Source organism: Cottoperca gobio, chromosome 22 (assembly GCF_900634415.1).
Source record: "Cottoperca gobio chromosome 22, fCotGob3.1, whole genome shotgun sequence".
Classification (NCBI taxonomy): domain Eukaryota; kingdom Metazoa; phylum Chordata; class Actinopteri; order Perciformes; family Bovichtidae; genus Cottoperca; species Cottoperca gobio.
The window spans coordinates 15,613,276-15,633,145 of record NC_041376.1 but is presented as its reverse complement, the minus strand read 5'-3'; the positions used below and the strand labels follow the sequence as shown (position 1 = coordinate 15,633,145).

At 38.2% G+C, this 19,870-nt stretch overlaps 1 protein-coding gene across 16 annotated transcripts; it reads right to left on the bottom strand.

Moving 5' to 3' along the window:
• Positions 1–277: 277 nt before the first annotated feature.
• Positions 278–18,081, bottom strand: LOC115027198 (matrilin-3-like). 16 transcript variants are annotated; one of them, XM_029460342.1, is made up of 21 exons: positions 17,693–18,081; positions 16,604–16,741; positions 15,116–15,814; positions 12,870–12,989; positions 11,921–12,040; positions 11,588–11,707; positions 11,066–11,185; positions 10,555–10,674; positions 10,194–10,313; positions 9,730–9,849; positions 9,463–9,582; positions 8,936–9,055; positions 8,059–8,178; positions 7,022–7,141; positions 6,145–6,264; positions 5,108–5,227; positions 4,840–4,959; positions 4,382–4,507; positions 4,067–4,186; positions 1,529–1,630; positions 278–1,228 (listed from the first exon to the last, which is right to left on the bottom strand). In XM_029460342.1, the coding sequence occupies exons 1-21, from the start codon at positions 18,024–18,026 to the stop codon at positions 1,176–1,178; spliced, it is 3,252 nt and encodes a 1,083-aa protein (XP_029316202.1). In that variant the 5' UTR covers positions 18,027–18,081; the 3' UTR covers positions 278–1,175. The 16 variants fall into 16 exon arrangements, 15 of the variants coding, with proteins under 15 accessions (XP_029316202.1, XP_029316208.1, XP_029316207.1 ...); XM_029460348.1 differs by having other exon boundaries at positions 15,239–15,814; XM_029460347.1 differs by lacking the exon at positions 4,840–4,959.
• Between the last annotated feature and the right edge of the window lie 1,789 nt (positions 18,082–19,870).

Below are 19,870 nucleotides of genomic sequence, written 5' to 3'. Positions count from 1 at the left end.
TTTGGGACTTACATTTTTCAGTTTTTGAGTGAAAGTTAACTCTAATTTATTTAGCTTTGCAGTGATGCCTTGAACTTACTTAGCATACTGTAGGCTAAAATTGGAGGCCTAGTAGTAGACCCACTGCAAAATTGACCTGAACACCATGAAAAAAGCTTAATAAATCAGCAATTCAATACATAAAGAAATGTTTTTAATACAATAGTGCATTTCATTATGTTAGCCAATGCAAATGTATTGTATGAAGAAAATACCGTGCAGTGAAAAACTGTTTTAACTGGATGTAGATCTTGACTTCAAATTTCACAATTCCAGTGCATTGAAAATAGTATGTAATGGCCAGGAATGCTACCAAATCTTGGTGTGCAAAGTATTGAAGCGGTCCAATAACCTTTAAACTCCACAAACTGTTTTCCCTCCCCCCCTTAAACAATTGAACCTGTCTGTTACGCACAAGCTAATAATTACCATTTCATGGAGCACAATATAATTGTTGCAACATTTCAGGTATCAAGAAAAGGATTTTAGTAATTCACTGCGATGAAACAATGCCATGGGCCCTTTAATAAGGCTTTATTCTCTGCATAATAATGCTGCATCAGACGAGTAACAACAATGCTCTTGTTGTAGAAGAGATTAGTTGTTGTGTTGCTGTTATGGATGGAGGCTTTGTGTTCTACGAAGAACACTGATTCCCCGAGCAATGGATACACAACACGGATGTGGTACAACAGTTTTCCCAACAAAAACATTTATTATGAAAGTAAACTTTAAACATTTTTCTTTTCAGAAGTTTGCTATTCTCTCTATTCTATAACTAGCCTAATTGTCTTAGTTTGAGTCTCAACTCAATGGCTTACACTGCCAGGAAGAAATGTAGCTTTTCTTACAAATATACAGGTATATGTAAAAGTTTACTTCAGCTATATCTGACTTTACTGAAGTAATAACAGACAGTGTTTTGCAAATGCAAAATGCAGTTTTATAATATAAAACATTAATGCTGTCAGTATACTGCATGAGAAATCAATACCATGCAGACCTCCATCACATCTTAGACATTTCTTCCTGAAGCATTAAGAGTTTTTGAGGGTTACAGATGACTTCTGCTGGTCAAAAATAATTGGATACATTGCTAGTCATGAACATGTCTTCTGACATCTTCATCGCTGTCCTTAATGCTGCTGTTGGCCCTCAATCAGGCTCACTTTGTCTGAAAGTTCATCTAGTGAACAGGCTGTCAAGGAAAGAGAATTAAAAAAGTGTAGCAGTTCATCATCACATGAGCATTTCTAAAAACGCACTGCTACAAATCAACAGACTAAAACTATAGATTATTCTTAGATTATTACCCAACTTATTCTCAATAAAAGTACTAATAAGACAAAACAACTGTGGCAGTATCCAAAGCTAGTGCAAATGTCTTACATTTTAGAGGCAAAATGCAGATCTTTCATTCATTTAATAATCTTAATTTTAAAATCGTATTTCAAATTCAAAATGTGGATTCTTCCAAGCAAAAGGATATATTTTCTGCTCAGCTCCTGAATGGTTGACTGTACTTTCTTCTGGAACACAATCTGAGCCTCACACATGCAGGCATCTTGAGTTATCTCGCTTCTCATTTCCTCTGAAAGAATGAGAAAAAAATATAGAAAAGGTCAAAGCATGAGAATGGTGTTTCACAATGTTTAGTGATGCCTCTTTGTAATACTCCATGTGGCTGCTTAGTTAAAAAAAACAACATAACCCATTTTATGTCCCTCCCCAAAAGAGTCGATGCTGATGTTTAATTTTGGTGCTGACGAAATCAGATAAAAGTTAGGTGTTGTTTTTACATGGAAACATAAACATAATGGATATTGATTGATCAATATAGCAAGAGATCAAGAACAATCATGATTTTTCTTTTGTGAGTGAGATTAGGAAATATGTAAAAAATAAATTCAATCAATTCAACTAGATAATCACAACCTAGGAGTGCTCAGTTTCTGAGGACTGGATAGCGTTAAATAGGACACATGTTAATAATCATTTGAGCAATATACTCACGTATACATACAAGACCAATTCACTAAACATTATACAATCACAACAGACAATAGGCAAATCAATTACAACCAATATTGTTTGGTCCTTCACTTGGACCAAAGTTCTCAGTGGGCTCCCACCACAACTTCTATTGCAGTGCCTCATTCCTTCGACCAGCAGCACAGCACACTTGTATGTCCTTTAAACTGTGCTGTTAATGACTGGATCAGTAGAAGTATTGCTTGTCGTTGGATAGTGGTTTTGAATGCAGTCAACTGCAGATGTCTCCACAGCTAAAGAATTAAAAAAGACAGACACAAAAGGTATAATAACTATTAAAATCCAAGTCCATGCATTGAAACCATAAAACTAAAGCCCCCTATCATGGTCATAGGCTTGATCAAGTTCCAACCTGCAGGAGTGCACTGAAATGTACATGTGTTAGCATAGACAATTAGTGAGAGCTTGTATATGACTCTATTTAACGGTACAGTATTCATTCACATATTGACAGTAATTGTCAGGAGAAGTTTTGACAGGGCTACAGATCCTCAAACTTCTATTTCATACAAGCTACACTCTTGAGGTGAATGTGTGGTCCTCCAATGAGCTATTGTGAAACCTTAACATGGACCTAAACTTGCTAATTGTTAACTCACAAAATTCAACATTGCCAGCTCTGGTAGATTTTCTTTGATAATGTAGACCACATGGAATAAGTTAAAAAATGACTAATTTTCACCTATCCAGTAATGCTACTACTATAAACTACTGTGTTTTTCAGACTTATCACTAAGTTTTGAAGCAGTGCTGTGGCAATCAAGGGTTACATTTTGACTCAACTACAAACCCTAATGTATCATTGATAGGACACTTAGGAAACACAGCCCAACACATGTACAATTTGGGACAATTGGGACTCTTCTTCTAATGGCACACCCAAACCTGGTGAGGTACTGAGTCGACTGAACTGTGTAAATCATGGCATACATTGGGGACCTAGCTGTCGCACTAAGGTTCTAAGCAGAAGAAGGCCACCATTTTTTGTTGCCATAATATTGCCAGCCTTCAAAGTAATGAGGATTTGTGTTTCTGTACTAGTAGGCTGTCATGTTATGACAGGCCTGGTACAGCCAGTTGTGAAGCCATGTCACCACCTATGGCTGTAGCAAATTCTCAAGCAAAGTAGTTTAGCTATTTCCCCTGCTAAGATACAAAACAAATTCCTTGCCCTTTGAGACGGAATTTCAACGAACATATTCCATTGTCCAGATTGATCTCTGCAGCATGAAAGACGTAGCGCCGTTGCTCTAACATCCTGCACTCTAGGCTGTGTGGACTGTCCATATTTCCAGTAATAGCAAGGCCAAAGCAGATGTGGCAGAAAGTTTGCAAAGTCAGCAAACAGAGATGACATTGTCCTTGAATGGGATTCTTTCCCTCTATGTCTACATTTGTGGTAACATATGCAGAAGGAAAGTGGATGCAGAGTGACAGTCAGACCAGCTTCCACAAAAGGCTAGGCACATTTCAGTACTGCTCAGCATGGGAAAATAATCAAGCCTATAGACCTTTTAAGAGGACAACACCTGGCTGAAATACGACATGACATAAAATAAATCTATATTGGATGGTGGATTATTAGTAAACCTACAGATAGCATTTAGAAAACACCTTACTCTCACCTTAAATCGTCTTGCATGGTTTCGAATAGCTCTTGTCAAGTCAAGCACCCGTCTTTGATAAAGCCTCTTCAAGTTTTATAGAGAAACAGTATTCAAGTAGCCTCCGGTCAGCTGTTGAAACCTGGTTGCTCCTTGTACCTTTGAGGACTCCAAAGTTAGTGCCAGTCTGGCACATTGTCTCAACTAGTGCCCAACACTAGTTGTACAAGAGAGCTCACAAGGCAATAATATAAGACGGTTGGGGGAAAGATTATTTAGGCTAGAACTGATTCAAAATATGGGAAATCTCTAGAAAGGTTTAAATACACATGCACCATTTTGTTTGTTGAAAAGATGATCCAGAACCTTACGTGAGCATGTTTTCTGATCTGCATTCAACACGTATCCCACTTGACACTTGCAGTTGTACGAGTCACCGTTGTTGATACAAATGTGCTGACAGTCATGTCCCTGAGCACATGCATTGGAACCTGGAAAGAGACACTCCCACATTTAACTGACTTGGTCTAAGTAATTCAAGGTCATTCATGGTATCCCTTGCCAAAACATGACTATATGTACAGTATATGTGTCAAATACAAGTTGAGTTAGGAGTTACTATGGAATAACATAAACCATCTTGAGGTACTGCATCAATGTTTAGTTGAAAGGAAGAAGTTTCTTACGTGAGCATGTCTTCTGATCCATGTTCAACATGTATCCCACTCGACACTTGCAGATGTATGAGTTCCCATTGTTGACACAAATGTGCTGGCAGTTATTTCCTTGGGCACATGCATCCAAAGATGAACCTGAAAAGAAAAGCTCAAAATCTCATCAACTTAGTTTTATGACATCATAAACAATCACTCAGCTTTTTGCAGAGCCTTTGGTCACAGTTTTCCCCCAGTCGCTTTATCTCATGCTTATTTACGCTGAAAATGGAAAACCATAGTCACAAGACTTCATAAATGTGGTGTGTCCACAAGACAAACCGCCTCACCAGCTCCTACTCTCCAGTTGGAGCTTTTGTGGCTCTGATGAACCATGCATTGAAGCTCCAACTTTGGTGCTTTGTGGAATATCGGAGAAGCTGGATCACGCCACAGACAAATATGCATATTGAAACAAATCAGGTGCTTACGTGAGCATGTTTTCCGGTCTGCATTCAATACATATCCCATTCGACACTTGCAGACAAACGAGTCGTTATCGCTGACACAAATATGTTGGCAATCATGTCCCTGGGAACATGTATCTGAACCTGAAAAGAGACACTTACACATCTGATGGGCTCAATTTACATCAATCAAAGCCCTTAGTAAGTAATTATTATCGATTATACGATGGGTCAGAATAATGGACTCTGACACATTCCATCAACTCTTTAAAAAAAACATCCTGGTTCTTACGTGAGCATGTTTTCTTGTCAGGATTCAAAATATATCCTGTTCGACACTTGCAGATGTACGAGTCATCACTGTTTATACACATGTGCTGGCAATCATGTCCACGGACACATGGATCAGAACCTGAAAAGAGACATGTCCACATGTGATATGACATCTCATGGCATCATACAAGAAGGGCTTGGACTGTTGGAGCCTCTGTCTCAGCAGTGTTTCAATTGATGCTACTGTCTCCCTGACACAAATATCCTGGCAGTCATTGTCATGAAACTGATTACATCTGTCAAGGAGTACACATGGAGTTTTTAATGGGCCACCAATCCCTTTCCTTTTTTTTTTATATCATGGCCATGTAGACCATACCTCTAGGTGCAACAGCCCTACCACCAATACCACAGAAAGGCCTTTGTGAAATGTAGTCAAGTACTTATAAAGTCCCCAAACGGACTAAGTCCAAGGTACCTGGACACTACCGAGGTGCCCTTGAGTAAGGCATCGGAGCCCTACACTGCTCCCCGGGTGCTGTATATATAATAGCTGCCTATGGTTAAATGCAGAGTCTAAATTGAACTGTGGGTGTATGCCTTGTACATGTGTGACGATAAAAGAGGATTAAAAAAGAAATCCTCCATTCCATCCATTGTGTACTTGTAACGGACTAAGTCTAATTACATCTATCAAGCATAATTTAATGGGCCACCATCGCACTTACAAGTAAAGTTAATCAAAGGTATGTGCATCGGTCCATGGCTATGTTTTAAAATAAATTCATTACCGACTATCCTAATCTATTTAGAACAACCTACATGAGTTAATATGCATTGTGTCCACAGCCTGTGCTTCACCATAAAATACTCCAGCTGAAAAAGATGTGTGGTTGTTTCTGGCAAACACCAATACCATATGGATTATTTTGATCCTCCAGACAATGGCTTTTGCAGTATTTAGTCATGCACCTAAAATGATGGATTTTGAGGGGAACCTGAGACATAGCACCACAACATGCACATCAAATGTAAAGGTTAAATTCAAGTTCTTACGTGAGCATGTTTTCTGGTCTGCATTCAACACATATCCGTCATGACATGTGCAAAGGTGAGAATCACCATTTTTGACACAAATATGCTGGCAGTCATGTCCCTGGGCACATGTATCCAAACCTGAAAATAAACACTGTCACAGCTGACATCCAGATCTAACGTAGTCTAACTCTATCAATTAATGAATTTTCGGCTTGTTGTGGAGCTAAAGATGGGTCAATAGTTATTAAAAATTCTACAGGCTTTATGTATGTACGTTTATCCAGATTATTCTGCATGTATTTAAACACCTAAATCTATGCATTTTACGTATGTTAAGGTCAAGACTTCTACATGAGCATTTTTTCTAGTACGCAATCAACACAATCCACTCAACCATTCCACTATTAACTTTACATTACGGCTCCAACTTCAGTCAATATTTTGAAGCTGCATGATTTTAATATCTTCCACTAAATTGCTTTTGTAGCTTTTAGTTAAGTATATCTAATATTGGATTTTAGTGGGACACCTAACATTTTGTACAAGAACATGCATGTCAAAGACAGTGTACAATTAATGTTCAGGTTCTTATGTGAGCATGTTTTCTTGTCTGCTTTCAATACATATCCCTCATAACACATGCAAGAGTAAGAATCGCCATCTTTCACACAAATATGTTGGCAGTCATGTCCCTGGGTTCATGCATAAGAACCAGAGACACCCTCACAGCTAACATCCACAGTAAACGTCCTTGGTAAAGCTTATGATTGGCCAAAATTTATTTCTGAAAAACTATAAAGGCCATGGCCAAATGATCTATGGATCGGATTGTAGTCAACAACAGACTAGCACTAGGACATGTACATATATTAGGTCAAAGATTCCAAGATCTTACGTGAGCAGGTTTTCTGGTCTGCATTCAACTCATATCCCACTTGACATTTGCAGATGTACGAGTCATCACTGTTTATACACATGTGCTGGCAATCATGTCCACGGACACATGGATCAGAACCTGAAAAGAGACATGTCCACATGTGATATGACATCTCATGGCATCATACAAGAAGGGCTTGGACTGTTGGAGCCTCTGTCTCAGCAGTGTTTCAATTGATGCTACTGTCTCCCTGACACAAATATCCTGGCAGTCATTGTCATGAAACTGATTACATCTGTCAAGGAGTACACATGGAGTTTTTAATGGGCCACCAATCCCTTTCCTTTTTTTTTTATATCATGGCCATGTAGACCATACCTCTAGGTGCAACAGCCCTACCACCAATACCACAGAAAGGCCTTTGTGAAATGTAGTCAAGTACTTATAAAGTCCCCAAACGGACTAAGTCCAAGGTACCTGGACACTACCGAGGTGCCCTTGAGTAAGGCATCGGAGCCCTACACTGCTCCCCGGGTGCTGTATATATAATAGCTGCCTATGGTTAAATGCAGAGTCTAAATTGAACTGTGGGTGTATGCCTTGTACATGTGTGACGATAAAAGAGGATTAAAAAAGAAATCCTCCATTCCATCCATTGTGTACTTGTAACGGACTAAGTCTAATTACATCTATCAAGCATAATTTAATGGGCCACCATCGCACTTACAAGTAATGTTAATCAAAGGTATGTGCATCGGTCCATGGCTATGTTTTAAAATAAATTCATTACCGACTATCCTAATCTATTTAGAACAACCTACATGAGTTAATATGCATTGTGTCCACAGCCTGTGCTTCACCATAAAATACTCCAGCTGAAAAAGATGTGTGGTTGTTTCTGGCAAACACCAATACCATATGGATTATTTTGATCCTCCAGACAATGGCTTCTGCAGTATTTAGTCATGCACCTAAAATGATGGATTTTGAGGGGAACCTGAGACATAGCACCACAACATGCACATCAAATGTAAAGGTTAAATTCAAGTTCTTACGTGAGCATGTTTTCTGGTCTGCATTCAACACATATCCGTCATGACATGTGCAAAGGTGAGAATCACCATTTTTGACACAAATATGCTGGCAGTCATGTCCCTGGGCACATGTATCCAAACCTGAAAATAAACACTGTCACAGCTGACATCCAGATCTAACGTAGTCTAACTCTATCAATTAATGAATTTTCGGCTTGTTGTGGAGCTAAAGATGGGTCAACAGTTATTAAAAATTCTACAGGCTTTATGTATGTACGTTTATCCAGATTATTCTGCATGTATTTAAACACCTAAATCTATGCATTTTACGTATGTTAAGGTCAAGACTTCTACATGAGCATTTTTTCTAGTACGCAATCAACACAATCCACTCAACCATTCCACTATTAACTTTACATTACGGCTCCAACTTCAGTCAATATTTTGAAGCTGCATGATTTTAATATCTTCCACTAAATTGCTTTTGTAGCTTTTAGTTAAGTATATCTAATATTGGATTTTAGTGGGACACCTAACATTTTGTACAAGAACATGCATGTCAAAGACAGTGTACAATTAATGTTCAGGTTCTTATGTGAGCATGTTTTCTTGTCTGCTTTCAATACATATTCCTCATAACACATGCAAGAGTAAGAATCGCCATCTTTCACACAAATATGTTGGCAGTCATGTCCCTGGGTTCATGCATAAGAACCAGAGACACCCTCACAGCTAACATCCACAGTAAACGTCCTTGGTAAAGCTTATGATTGGCCAAAATTTATTTCTGAAAAACTATAAAGGCCATGGCCAAATGATCTATGGATCGGATTGTAGTCAACAACAGACTAGCACTAGGACATGTACATATATTAGGTCAAAGATTCCAAGATCTTACGTGAGCAGGTTTTCTGGTCTGCATTCAACTCATATCCCACTTGACATTTGCAGATGTACGAAGCATCATTGTTGATGCAAAAATGTTGGCAGTCATGTCTCTGGGCACATGTATCTGAACCTGAAAAGAGACACTCACACTTGTAACTGACTTAATTGAATTACAGTAAAGCCACCAACAAGCATTTAGCCTGTTGTGGAGCTTTTAACGTGGCACCGAATTATTAATTGTTAATTAAAGCCATGAACACATGCTCCACAACTATAGGTGCAATAGTCCTAGTCTCACAACTTCCTGCTTATTCAAAATAAATTCAAATTTTACTTCCTCATCATTTGAGACAACCTACTAAAGCTGATGTATGTGTGTCCACAGCACGGTGCTTTCACAATCGGTTGCTGTCCAAATTAAACCATTTGCGCCACAAACACCAACACTTCAAGCATTTTTGACTTACTTGGAGGTAGACCCAAGACACTGCACCTTGACATGCATATAAAATATATAGGTACAATTCTGGTTCTTACGTGAGCATGTTTTCTGGTCCGCATTCAACACATATCCCTCACGACACTTGCAAAGGTATGAATCAACAGTTGTGACACAAATATGCTGGCAGTCATGTCCCTGGTCGCATGTATCCAAACCTGAAAAGAAACTTCCACAGCTAACACTTAGACCATCAGGATACACCAAATGCTTTAAGTGTTTTTCTGCCTTTAACCAAGCACGTATATTAAAAATATATATATATTTACACGCTGCACTAAGACATGCATATCATAAGGTCTTACGTGAGCAAGTTTTTTGGTCTGCATTTAACTTATATCCCACACGACACTTGCAGATGTACGATTCCTCATTGTTTTCACAAATGTGCTGGCAATCATGTCCATGGGCACACAGATCAGAGCCTGAAAAGAGACATGTCCACATAACTTACGTAACTGAAATATCATCACATCAGTCAAGGAGAGCCTGAGTCATTGCTCCTTCTACTATGTGGGTACATGATCTTTTCCTCTTTCTTTAACATGTCTCAACAAGTGGTATGAAGAAAAGTCTCTCTGTGCAAAGTACCTTAACAACCTCATAATTACAGGCTTCTATTCAGAGGTCCACTTTACAATGTGCCTGTCCAACAGAAAGACTTGGTGGTTTCTGTACTTAATCAAGCACTAAAGTGCAGCATTTACAACCCATTTAACGCTTCAAGATGTAGACACTCAAAATCAACTGTAAGGTCAAAGGTTCTTACGTGAGCATGTTTTCTGGTCTGCATTCAAAACATATCCCATACGACATTTGCAGATGTACGAATCGTTAGTGCTGACACACATATGCTGGCAGTCATGTCCCTGAGAACATGAATCCAAACCTGAAAAGAAAAAAGTCCCAAATCTAACATGGAGCCCTTATTGTGGAACTTAATGTTGAGTCTGTGCTTGGCAATTTTTACGGTTCATAATCATCTCCTGTTCAGTCAAGCTAAGTGTCTCACCAGCTCTTGCTATGTACTGGTTATGGAGAATACATTGAAACGTTCAGTCATGCAGAACACACAGGATCTGGCCTAAAAAAACAGACAACAAATCTATGAAAAATGTTCCGGTTCTTACGTGAGCATGTTTTCTGGTCTGCATTCAACATATAACCTCCTTGACATTTGCAGAAGTACGAGTCATCATTGCTGACACAGATATGTTGGCAGTCATGTCCTTGGGCACATGTATCTGAACCTGAAAGCAGACACTTTCACATCTAACCAACTAACATACAGCAAGCTCATCTCAGCAGTGACTTTAATGGGCCTTGGGGCATCAGTTCTTTTACAATGTATGAGTCATGGCCAATTGCTCGAACTCGTGCATCAATCACAGTTTCCTAATTCTATGCTTTTTCAAGTAAATTCAATATATACTGCAGCCAGTCCAAAAAAAAAGCCTTAGCAGCTCTTGATGTCAAAATAAAGTTTTTAAGCTGTTTTTGGCAAACTAGACTGTAGGGATTCTTCAGTGCTCCAAAGAACGAGTTCTACATTTACTCAAGAACCAACAATCATGAACATTTGGGAAACCTGAAACACTGGACCAAGAGAGGGACTTGAAATCTGTTGTTAAGGGTTCTTACGTGAGCATGTTTTCTTGTCTGCATTCAACACATGTCCCTCGTGACAAACACAGAGGTAAGAATCGTTGTTTTTGACACAAATATGCTGGCAGTCATGTCCTTGGACACATGTATCCAAATCTGAAAAAAAACATTTCTACATGTAACTGACTGTAGCTGAGCACAACAACCATTTGTGGTGAACTACTCAGAGCAACCCCATAAGTCACAATATCTGTTCCTGGCCCTGTATAAATCCAAGCTCAACTGAATAGGAACTTTAAGAATTACATAAATTCAAGTAGCAGCCACCTAAATTGAAGCAAAGGCCAGTGTGTTAGTGCCTTAAGGTGCAGTTCTTTTAATAGCTGCTATGATGGCTCCAAGAAGACTTCAACACTACCAAAAGACTGGGAAAACTGTCATAAGCCAACTAACAAGTCAATGTATTTCTACACATTTTGTCTAATCAAGAAACATAACTAGATTTGTGGGAAATATGTGCCAAGAAACAAACATAGACTGAAACGTCCAGGTGCTTACGTGAGCATGTTTTCTGGTCTACATTCAACAAATATCCCATTCGACATTTGCAGATGTACGAATCATCAGTGCTGACACAAATATGTTGGCAATCATGTCCCTGGGAACATGAATCCAAATCTGAAAAAAAGAAAAACTCCCAAATCTGAGATGGAGGCCTTATTGTGGAACATATTGTAGAGTTCACATAAATTAAAGCATCTCCTGTTCAGTCAAGATAAGTGGTTCCCACTGTACAAAGTGCACCACCAGCTCTTCCTATGTACAGTATTGGAGGATACATATAAACTTTCAATCATGCAAAATACATATGAAAAATATTCTGGTTCTTACGTGAGCATGTTTTCTGGTCTGCATTCAACACATATCCCTTACGACACTTGCAAAGGTACGAGTCATCATTGCTGACACAGACATGTTGGCAGTCATGACCTTGGGCACATGTATCTGAACCTGAAAAGAAACACTTCCACATCTAACCAACTGAGTCTAATTACATAAGGCAAGAAGCCCTGAGTCAGTTATATTTCATACATGTGCACATTACCCTTTAAATTGCCTTTAACTAGGGTTACACTACCCAAATTGTTGATCTGTGATGAGCTTATGGGAGTTGTCAATGCCCTCCATAAGACCCTAATAAAGTCTTTACTGACCAGAGCAGGTGGCTGTGGAATGGAAGTACATTTTGACTTTCCATCCATGAGCTTAAGACAACAGCATACATCTTATTTGGCCTATTTTTGGGTCTAAAATACATAACTGAAAGTTGGAAGCAGCCCTAATTCCAGGTTAAAAACACCTTAGGGCAGTTAGGGTAGCTAACCTACTGAACTGTGACATTTAGTCAAGCCTGTGACTTGGAGAGAGGATCTACTTGTCCTCTTCTAAGTGGCCATCATTTACTTCTAGAATATGTGCCTCTCATCAGTCCAGGCCTTCATAATTGTCCCGCTCACTTAATTTGTGCTGAATAGTGTCTGCGCTAATCTATTTAGGGCAACCCACAACATTAGTAACAAGAGATGGTATGCAGTGTATTCACAAAACAAAGTGCTGTACGTACTGAGCTGCAAAGCTTATGAACTTAGAATGCCATGGTTCTGTTAAAGTTCTTACCTCAAACATTTTAAAAGTTAGACATTTCTACTTATAATAAGGCTTTTCCCTATCAAATCCCAAATAATTATTTTTTTCTGTTTTAAGATAGTGAAAACACAATAAGATTTGGTTATGCTGAGACATTGGACAAAAACATTAAGACAAAGATAAAGATTCTTACGTGAGCATGTTCTCTTGTCTGGGTTCAAGACATAGCCGTTGCGACACTTGCAGTTATATGAGTTTCCATTGTTGACACAAATGTGCTGGCAGTTGTGTCCCTGAGCACAGGCATCCAAACCTGAAAAGAAACACTGTCTGATTGGCTTACGCCTAGTGAAATCAATCATTTTGTTTTACATTTCTGTTAGTAAGTTGTAAGTATGTATTAATTGTGCATTTGTGTAACTCTACATAGCAACATGCAGATTAGTTTGCGCGATCTCTGTGCTTCAAAGATAAAGTAAAATAATTTTGTTGTTTTAAAATCCTGGTATTTGTAAAGAAAGGAAGAGACGTAGTCATTTGTCACTTTCAAATGTTACACAGGTTTTAGAATCCTGAATACCTATCTATCTTTAACAGCATATCCCACGCAGTTCAGACCATGCAAACACAAAATCTACTCAAGTCAACAATCTGTCGTAATCATTGCATTTCTTTGGTAGTGACGTCACTGTTGTGGATGGACAGAAGTTGGTCACAGTGAAACACAGAGGTTTGAATTTGTGTGACTAGAATCAGTCATGATTTAAAGCACAGCATGTGTTGAGTTCAACACCTGGGAGAAGCTTGCATGAATACCTTGCTAGTTTGGGTGGTACCAAAAGTTGAAAAGAGAAACTAAAAGGTGACATTTTTAAATCCATTTTTGACGTGTGGACAGTTACTCAAAAGTACTGAGGAGTCATTCTCTCACAATAACTTTTGTGCTACCTGACAACAACTTTTTGTATTCCCCTGATGACCACAGCTGTAGCTACATGCTAGGCAGTGGGTTGAGCTATGTTTGATGCTGGGGCAGGGTGTGTGGATATTCTTTTTGCTAGGGCTACAGTTGCAGCTTTTTCTATGGCTACTTCAGCTGTGTTTTTCAATCGTCCATCTCACGTGTGTCTGACAGAACAGATAGATACACTCCTCTTTTAATCAATCCAGATTTCGGCATGGTGTAATGGACGTGGTTATAGCTGTAGCTGCACTGTAGTTACTCTTTACATGTATTAATGCGCTCACATTAGCAGAGAAAGAATCCTGAAGCCAACAATGTGTTAACAATATCCCAATCTTGGATACATTGGCTTTCAGTTTGACGACGATAAGCTTCGGGCGGCAATGGCCAATATTCTGGGGTTCCTGTGTAGCCGGCGGATATTCCGGTCAAGACTTCCTTTTGCGTGCGGCGGTCAATTGACTATTGCAGTTTGATTAGCATCTTGATATGCGAGAATGAAGTTGGAGATGCAATAGTCTATGACTATTAGAAATGTGTATAGATTTCTTTCTTCGTGCAATGTCGTCCCTGTGAGGTTGCCAGGCAACTGGCGGAAACACCAGAAAGTCTGTGCCCAGCTGAGAAATAGTCTCTGTAAACCACAACTAGTTCATTTTTTGTAGGTATTAAACACATTAAATAACTTGAATAACTTCTGACAGAGACAGGCTAGCTGTTCCCGCTGTTTCACGTGTGTATGCTATGCTAAGTTAACGTGCTGTTTGCTCCAGCTTCATATTGAACAGACACATTTGAGAATGGTCAGACTATTATTTAAACAGGTCTATTGTCTTTTTATTTTAATTAGCCTATGTAAAGATAACATAATATTAAGACTTACGTTTTCTTAGCAATTTCATCTAATCTAAAAAATGTCACTCCAATACATTTAAAGTCAAATTTAGCGCAGGCTAATTTAGTTCTTGCCGTGCAGGATGAGTGGCCGTTAATGTTCTGTCACAGATTGCAAAAGCCCTAATTGTGGACCTGGGCAGCTTAGCCCGCCTTGAGGTAACTGAGCAGGGCGTAAGGCACAATATGCAGCGCAAAGTGCAAAGAGCAGCACGCACCATGAGAAAACTATAGGCAGCATCATATTAGGTTTCTACCATTTTAAAAGTGTTCAAGGTTGTAGAATTTGCTCTGAATTGGCAGATCAACCAGTGCTCAGAGGTGTGTCTTCTTCTTTAAGTCAGTTAGTACGTGACATACTGGACATGTTTTTGACTGTATTAACTGCACTTATTATCAACATTTGTTAGTGAACACCTTTTTGTTGGAAATCCAAACGCAACAAGAGGAGGTAAATCATCGGTTACCTTGCCCTTGTTCTGAAGACTAAAGAAGAGGACCAGTGACTTTAGAATGGAGATTCCCTCTATGGTGCTGCCCATATGATCACAGGTGAAATTTAAAGGACGGATCTGACATACCGTTGTTTCCTTTATCCTCTTTTTCATTATTTATTCCTTTACCGTCTTTTCTGCCACCTAGTCCATAATCATCAATTCCGCCATCTAATGGAATATCCGCACTCCCATTATCATCATCCTTACCACACAAGGTTTCCCTAAATTTGGAAGTGAGCTTCTCAATGACACCATAGGTCTCCACGTAGAAGACATGGTCATCATGTGGCTGGCTGGCCATGAGGCGCAGGGACATCATATCAGCTCGGTCTACTCCCACTGCATAGATCTCGATGCCAGATGCCCGAGCTGCGGCTGATACATCCTCCACCTTGTCCTGGGGCCTCCCGTCTGTCACTATGATGGCTACTTTGGCAATGTTCGTGGAGCTAGCACGGGCTCCTGCCGCCGCGGTGAAAGCTTTCTCCATGGCAGTCTTGATGGCCATGCCTGTCATGGTGCCTGAAGCAAGGGGCTCGACACGGGCCAGGGCCTGCTTCAAGGCAGACTTGGCAAAATACGTGTTCAGAAGAAACTCAATCTGCACCGTGCTGGCATAATTGACGAGGCCAACTCGCGTGGCGTCTGAGCCGACCTCCAAGCTCTCCACCATGTCTTGCAGGAACTCTTTGGCCTTTTCAAACTCAGCGGGGCGTACACTGCGGGAGCTGTCTATGATGAAGACCAGGTCTATAGGACGATTTCTGCAGTTAGATCTTGTTGCTGTAAAAAAAGAAGAAGAAGAAGAAGATACACGTCACAACTCGTGAACTTAGAGCTTCATGTGGACTCTTCTCGTGAACACGCTAAACACGACCCCATGTGAAGGCAGCATAATAGAGCTAATAACATTTGAGTGCTACAATTTTAGGAGACCAGAGATAAATACTAGAATATCATAACTGCTAGTATCTCATTTTCAAATACTGTATTCTTGAATATTTCAAAGGGTGATAAGAAAAAAGTGAACAATAATTAGCTTTTAGAATTTTAATCAAAAGGTATTGTTAAAAGATACTTGAGATTGTGATACTTGTGATTATGGCTCTCAAATGTTGTGCTTTAAGTGTTGATCACTTAAAACTCAGCACAGTGTGATATAAATGATGGCATTCAAAGGCACATTCATCATCATCAGTGTATAATGGGCAGAATTCAAGCATATGCTACTAATGGAAAATCATGAAGAAATCACATGGAAGCACATTAATCAATCTTTAAATCCATTAAATAATAGCATCACACATATATAATGTATGTAACTACAGCAACCAAACTTTGGCAAGGAACTAAAGTTTGCTGTGGCATCTCCAAGATTTGATTTTACAACCTCAATATCAGTGGACTTTCATCCTCTGTATCAGAAAGATTTCAAGGTTTTCAGCCCAGTAAATGAGACAAATATCTTCATGTAGAACCCTTTAATATGTTTCAGAAAATACTGTCCACAACTCCACATATGTCGTTTGGGAGTTAAATGAGAACATGTTAATTATGGCTAAAGTGGAGTACCTGTGTCAGCTCTGATGGATGCAGGAGAGACACTGGCGTCCCCTGCAAGCTGCCAGGATACAGCTTTGTGTTGCAGCTGTGAGAGCGGCTGGTCATGGGAGGACTGATAGTGATGAAACCCGGAATTAGTGCCACCAGCTTTGCCAGAGGAGGAAAAGGCAGAGGGGAGAGAATTAGAGCAGCAGTTACTTTGGTTTAACTCAAGCAAAATTAGCTGCAATATGACGGGCATGCATTTAGATTATTGTACATGAGTGAAATTTAACATTTCATTGTCACTTATATTGGTGTATGTTGATGTTTATTGATGAATATTTTCTATGTTCGTACAAAATGACAACACATAATTTATATTGTTCTTGTGTATTCGAATATTAAGTCTTTTTCTAGGAAGAAATTGTTGCAAAATGCAATTTTGTCAGATGTTGATAATGTACTTTATGCAAGACTGAACAAGAGAGTATATTTCATCTGTTTTATTTTTGCCCATATTGTATTACATCTTGGTCAGACTTGTGAAGAGAATTACATATTCTGCAAAACAACACAATTAATATAGAAGGTAAAAGATATTAGCACAATTCAATTGTTTTGAATGTGATAATAACAGTTTATGTGCTATTGTTAACTTTTAATCTCAGGGAAATGTCATATTCATAAAGCTACACTTTTTTGAATTTCATAAATGTGTAACAAATAAGATATGTCAGTAGCTTAAACAAAATGACTATTAAGTTATTATTATTATTATTGTTATTAATACCTTTACCTTCCGATGTAGCTATTTTTTTCTTTCTTTGTTAAAAAAGATGTATCATTTCTTTAATTCCTATGGTTAGAATATCAACTGTTGTTTAACAACCCTCTGGGTTTTTCAAAGATTGCAGGTTATCAAGGTTTCCAGAATCATACAGGTCCGTCTTGTATTATAAATGAATCTATAGTGGAATTAATTTCAAATACGCAAAATAGTAGGCCTAATTATAATAGTAATATTAATAGCTGGTGTTATTAGATTTCTGAAAACGTTTCGCCACAAATTTGAGCAAATGTGTCCAAACCAACACAACATCTACAGGAGCAACCCACCTCCACTGTCAGCTCTTCGTCTCTCCTGCGCCAGGTAGTTGTTGGCACCTGCTCGGGCCCCCTGCTGCTGCTGGAAGCCTCGTGCTGTGTGACCACCCAGCTGGACCTCTTGAAAACGTTCAGCGCTCGGTTCTTCATCAGAGGTTAGTTCGATGGATTTGATCTCTTCAAAGCGCTGATGGACTCTTGGAGGGACTTGCGAGGACTCTCGCGGGATTAAAGAGATTATTGAGTGGATCTGCCGGTTGCGTGACCCAAACTGTGGGAAAGTTCCCAGAGTTCCCGACGCCAGGATGCCAATGAAGCAGAGCAGTCTGCACATTAATGAGGTCATGTCGCCCGCGCACAGTTGTGTTCCGTCCGCCTCTGGTGTGGATGCACCTCGGTCCACTTCCACAGCTGACTGTAGCCTTTTTATATGAAGACGTCCACTCTGCCCACAAGGCGTGGGGAACAAGAGGCATTTCGGGGGAAGTGAAGGAAGGAGTGCACAAATGAGGAAGGTTTCAGAGCAGAGAGTTTAGCTCTTTATAATAACCATCATTAATAAATTGTAAATTGATAGGTAATTAAACTTTAGTTTAGTTTAGATTTTACTGTTAACAAACAATGACATTATAATTAATAATGTTTACTAATTATTAGTAATTATATCATTAATGTTATTTTATCATAAGTTTGTGTAATATTAAATCATTTTTTGACATTATATTGTAGCTATGACATTAGTAAATTATTATATATTATATTTTATTGTTGCACACGTAATATAAGTTAGGTATTTGTTAATGATTATTTGTAAAACATCTATAAACATTACATAGATCTTTGAACCAGAAACCAAAGTATTACAAATCTATAAAAAATAATATTAATAGATACTTTTAATCATTGCATTGTTTGTTAAAAGTATAATAAAAAGGTAACCAAAGTTTAATTTACTAAAACTTTACCATTTAATGATCATTTTTATTTTATCGGAAGTCTCAGAGGTGGAATGTAACTATTTACTCAAGTACAGGTACATTTTGTACTTTACTTGAGTATTTCCATGTTATGCTACTTCATACTTCTACTTATTTATTTAACAGCTATAGTTACTAAAGTCAGTTTGAAGGGTCAATATTTATCATTTAAAAAATATAATCAGCATAATAAATATGATGCATTTCTTAAATTAAACTACCATACTAATAATAATAATAATAATAATAATAATAATAATAATAATAATAATAATAATAATAATAATAATAAAAACTTACACCATGAAGAAGAAGAATATATAAAAGCAAAAATACATTTTAAGAATTAGATTAATTATAAGTGGTATTAAATAAATAGGTTTTCAGCTATTGTTTAAAAATGCTCACATAAATAGTGTATAAAGTTGCTTTGATTAGCCCCACATCAAGCAGATAAAACATTTAAATGCAGCTTAGGCCTCAATGTATCAGTGATAATAATTCAATAATATAACAAAACATTCTGACAGGAGGCATCCTATCAGCTTATGATTGCTTTTACTTTTAAAACTTAAAGTCGGTTTTGCTGCTCAAACATTTGTACTCCTGCTTAAGTAAATATGTGAATGCATGCATGAGTATTTTTATAGTGTGGTTTTATTTTACTTTAATAAAATATCTCAGTACTTCATCTACCACTGGCTATAATCATTTTTCCTGAGAAGACATTAATGTTGGATTGTTTTAGTGTCTTTATGGAGGTTGAACAGAAAAAAAGGTTTTAGTAGTTTAGTAGAATGGAATGTTAAAGCCAAATGTATCTAATCTACAGTATCCCACACGTGTTGTCTCATATTTTGTAATACTTGTTACAATCCTGACCTCTGCTGACACTATAAGCAATAACCATAAAGAAATGTCCTCTCTGCTGGACAGTTTATTCTTGACCTGGGAAACAGCAGCCGACAAAACAATTCACACTTTGGGTCCACTTAAGCTTCATCAGCTTCATCAGCAGATGGAATCTAATCTGAGCACTTTCAGGACTGTTTGTATAATAATAATGACAATTATGTGGGCCTGAATTGATTTGTATATATAATAAATGCTAATAATAATAATATATACAGTAAATATATAAATATATATATATATATATATTATATATAGTATTATTTACATAACTGCACAAATACCATATGCCTTAACTATA

Coding starts and splice junctions, on each gene's coding strand:
- LOC115027198 (XM_029460342.1), bottom strand. CDS start 18,026: ATGACCTCATTAATGTGCAGACTGCTCTGCTTCATTGGCATCCTGGCG. Junction 10,314..10,554: donor AGACCAGAAAACATGCTCAC/GTAAGAACCGGA, acceptor TTTTCTTTTCAG/GTTTGGATTCATGTTCTCAG. Junction 4,508..4,839: donor AGACCGGAAAACATGCTCAC/GTAAGCACCTGA, acceptor TTTTCTTTTCAG/GTTCATCTTTGGATGCATGT.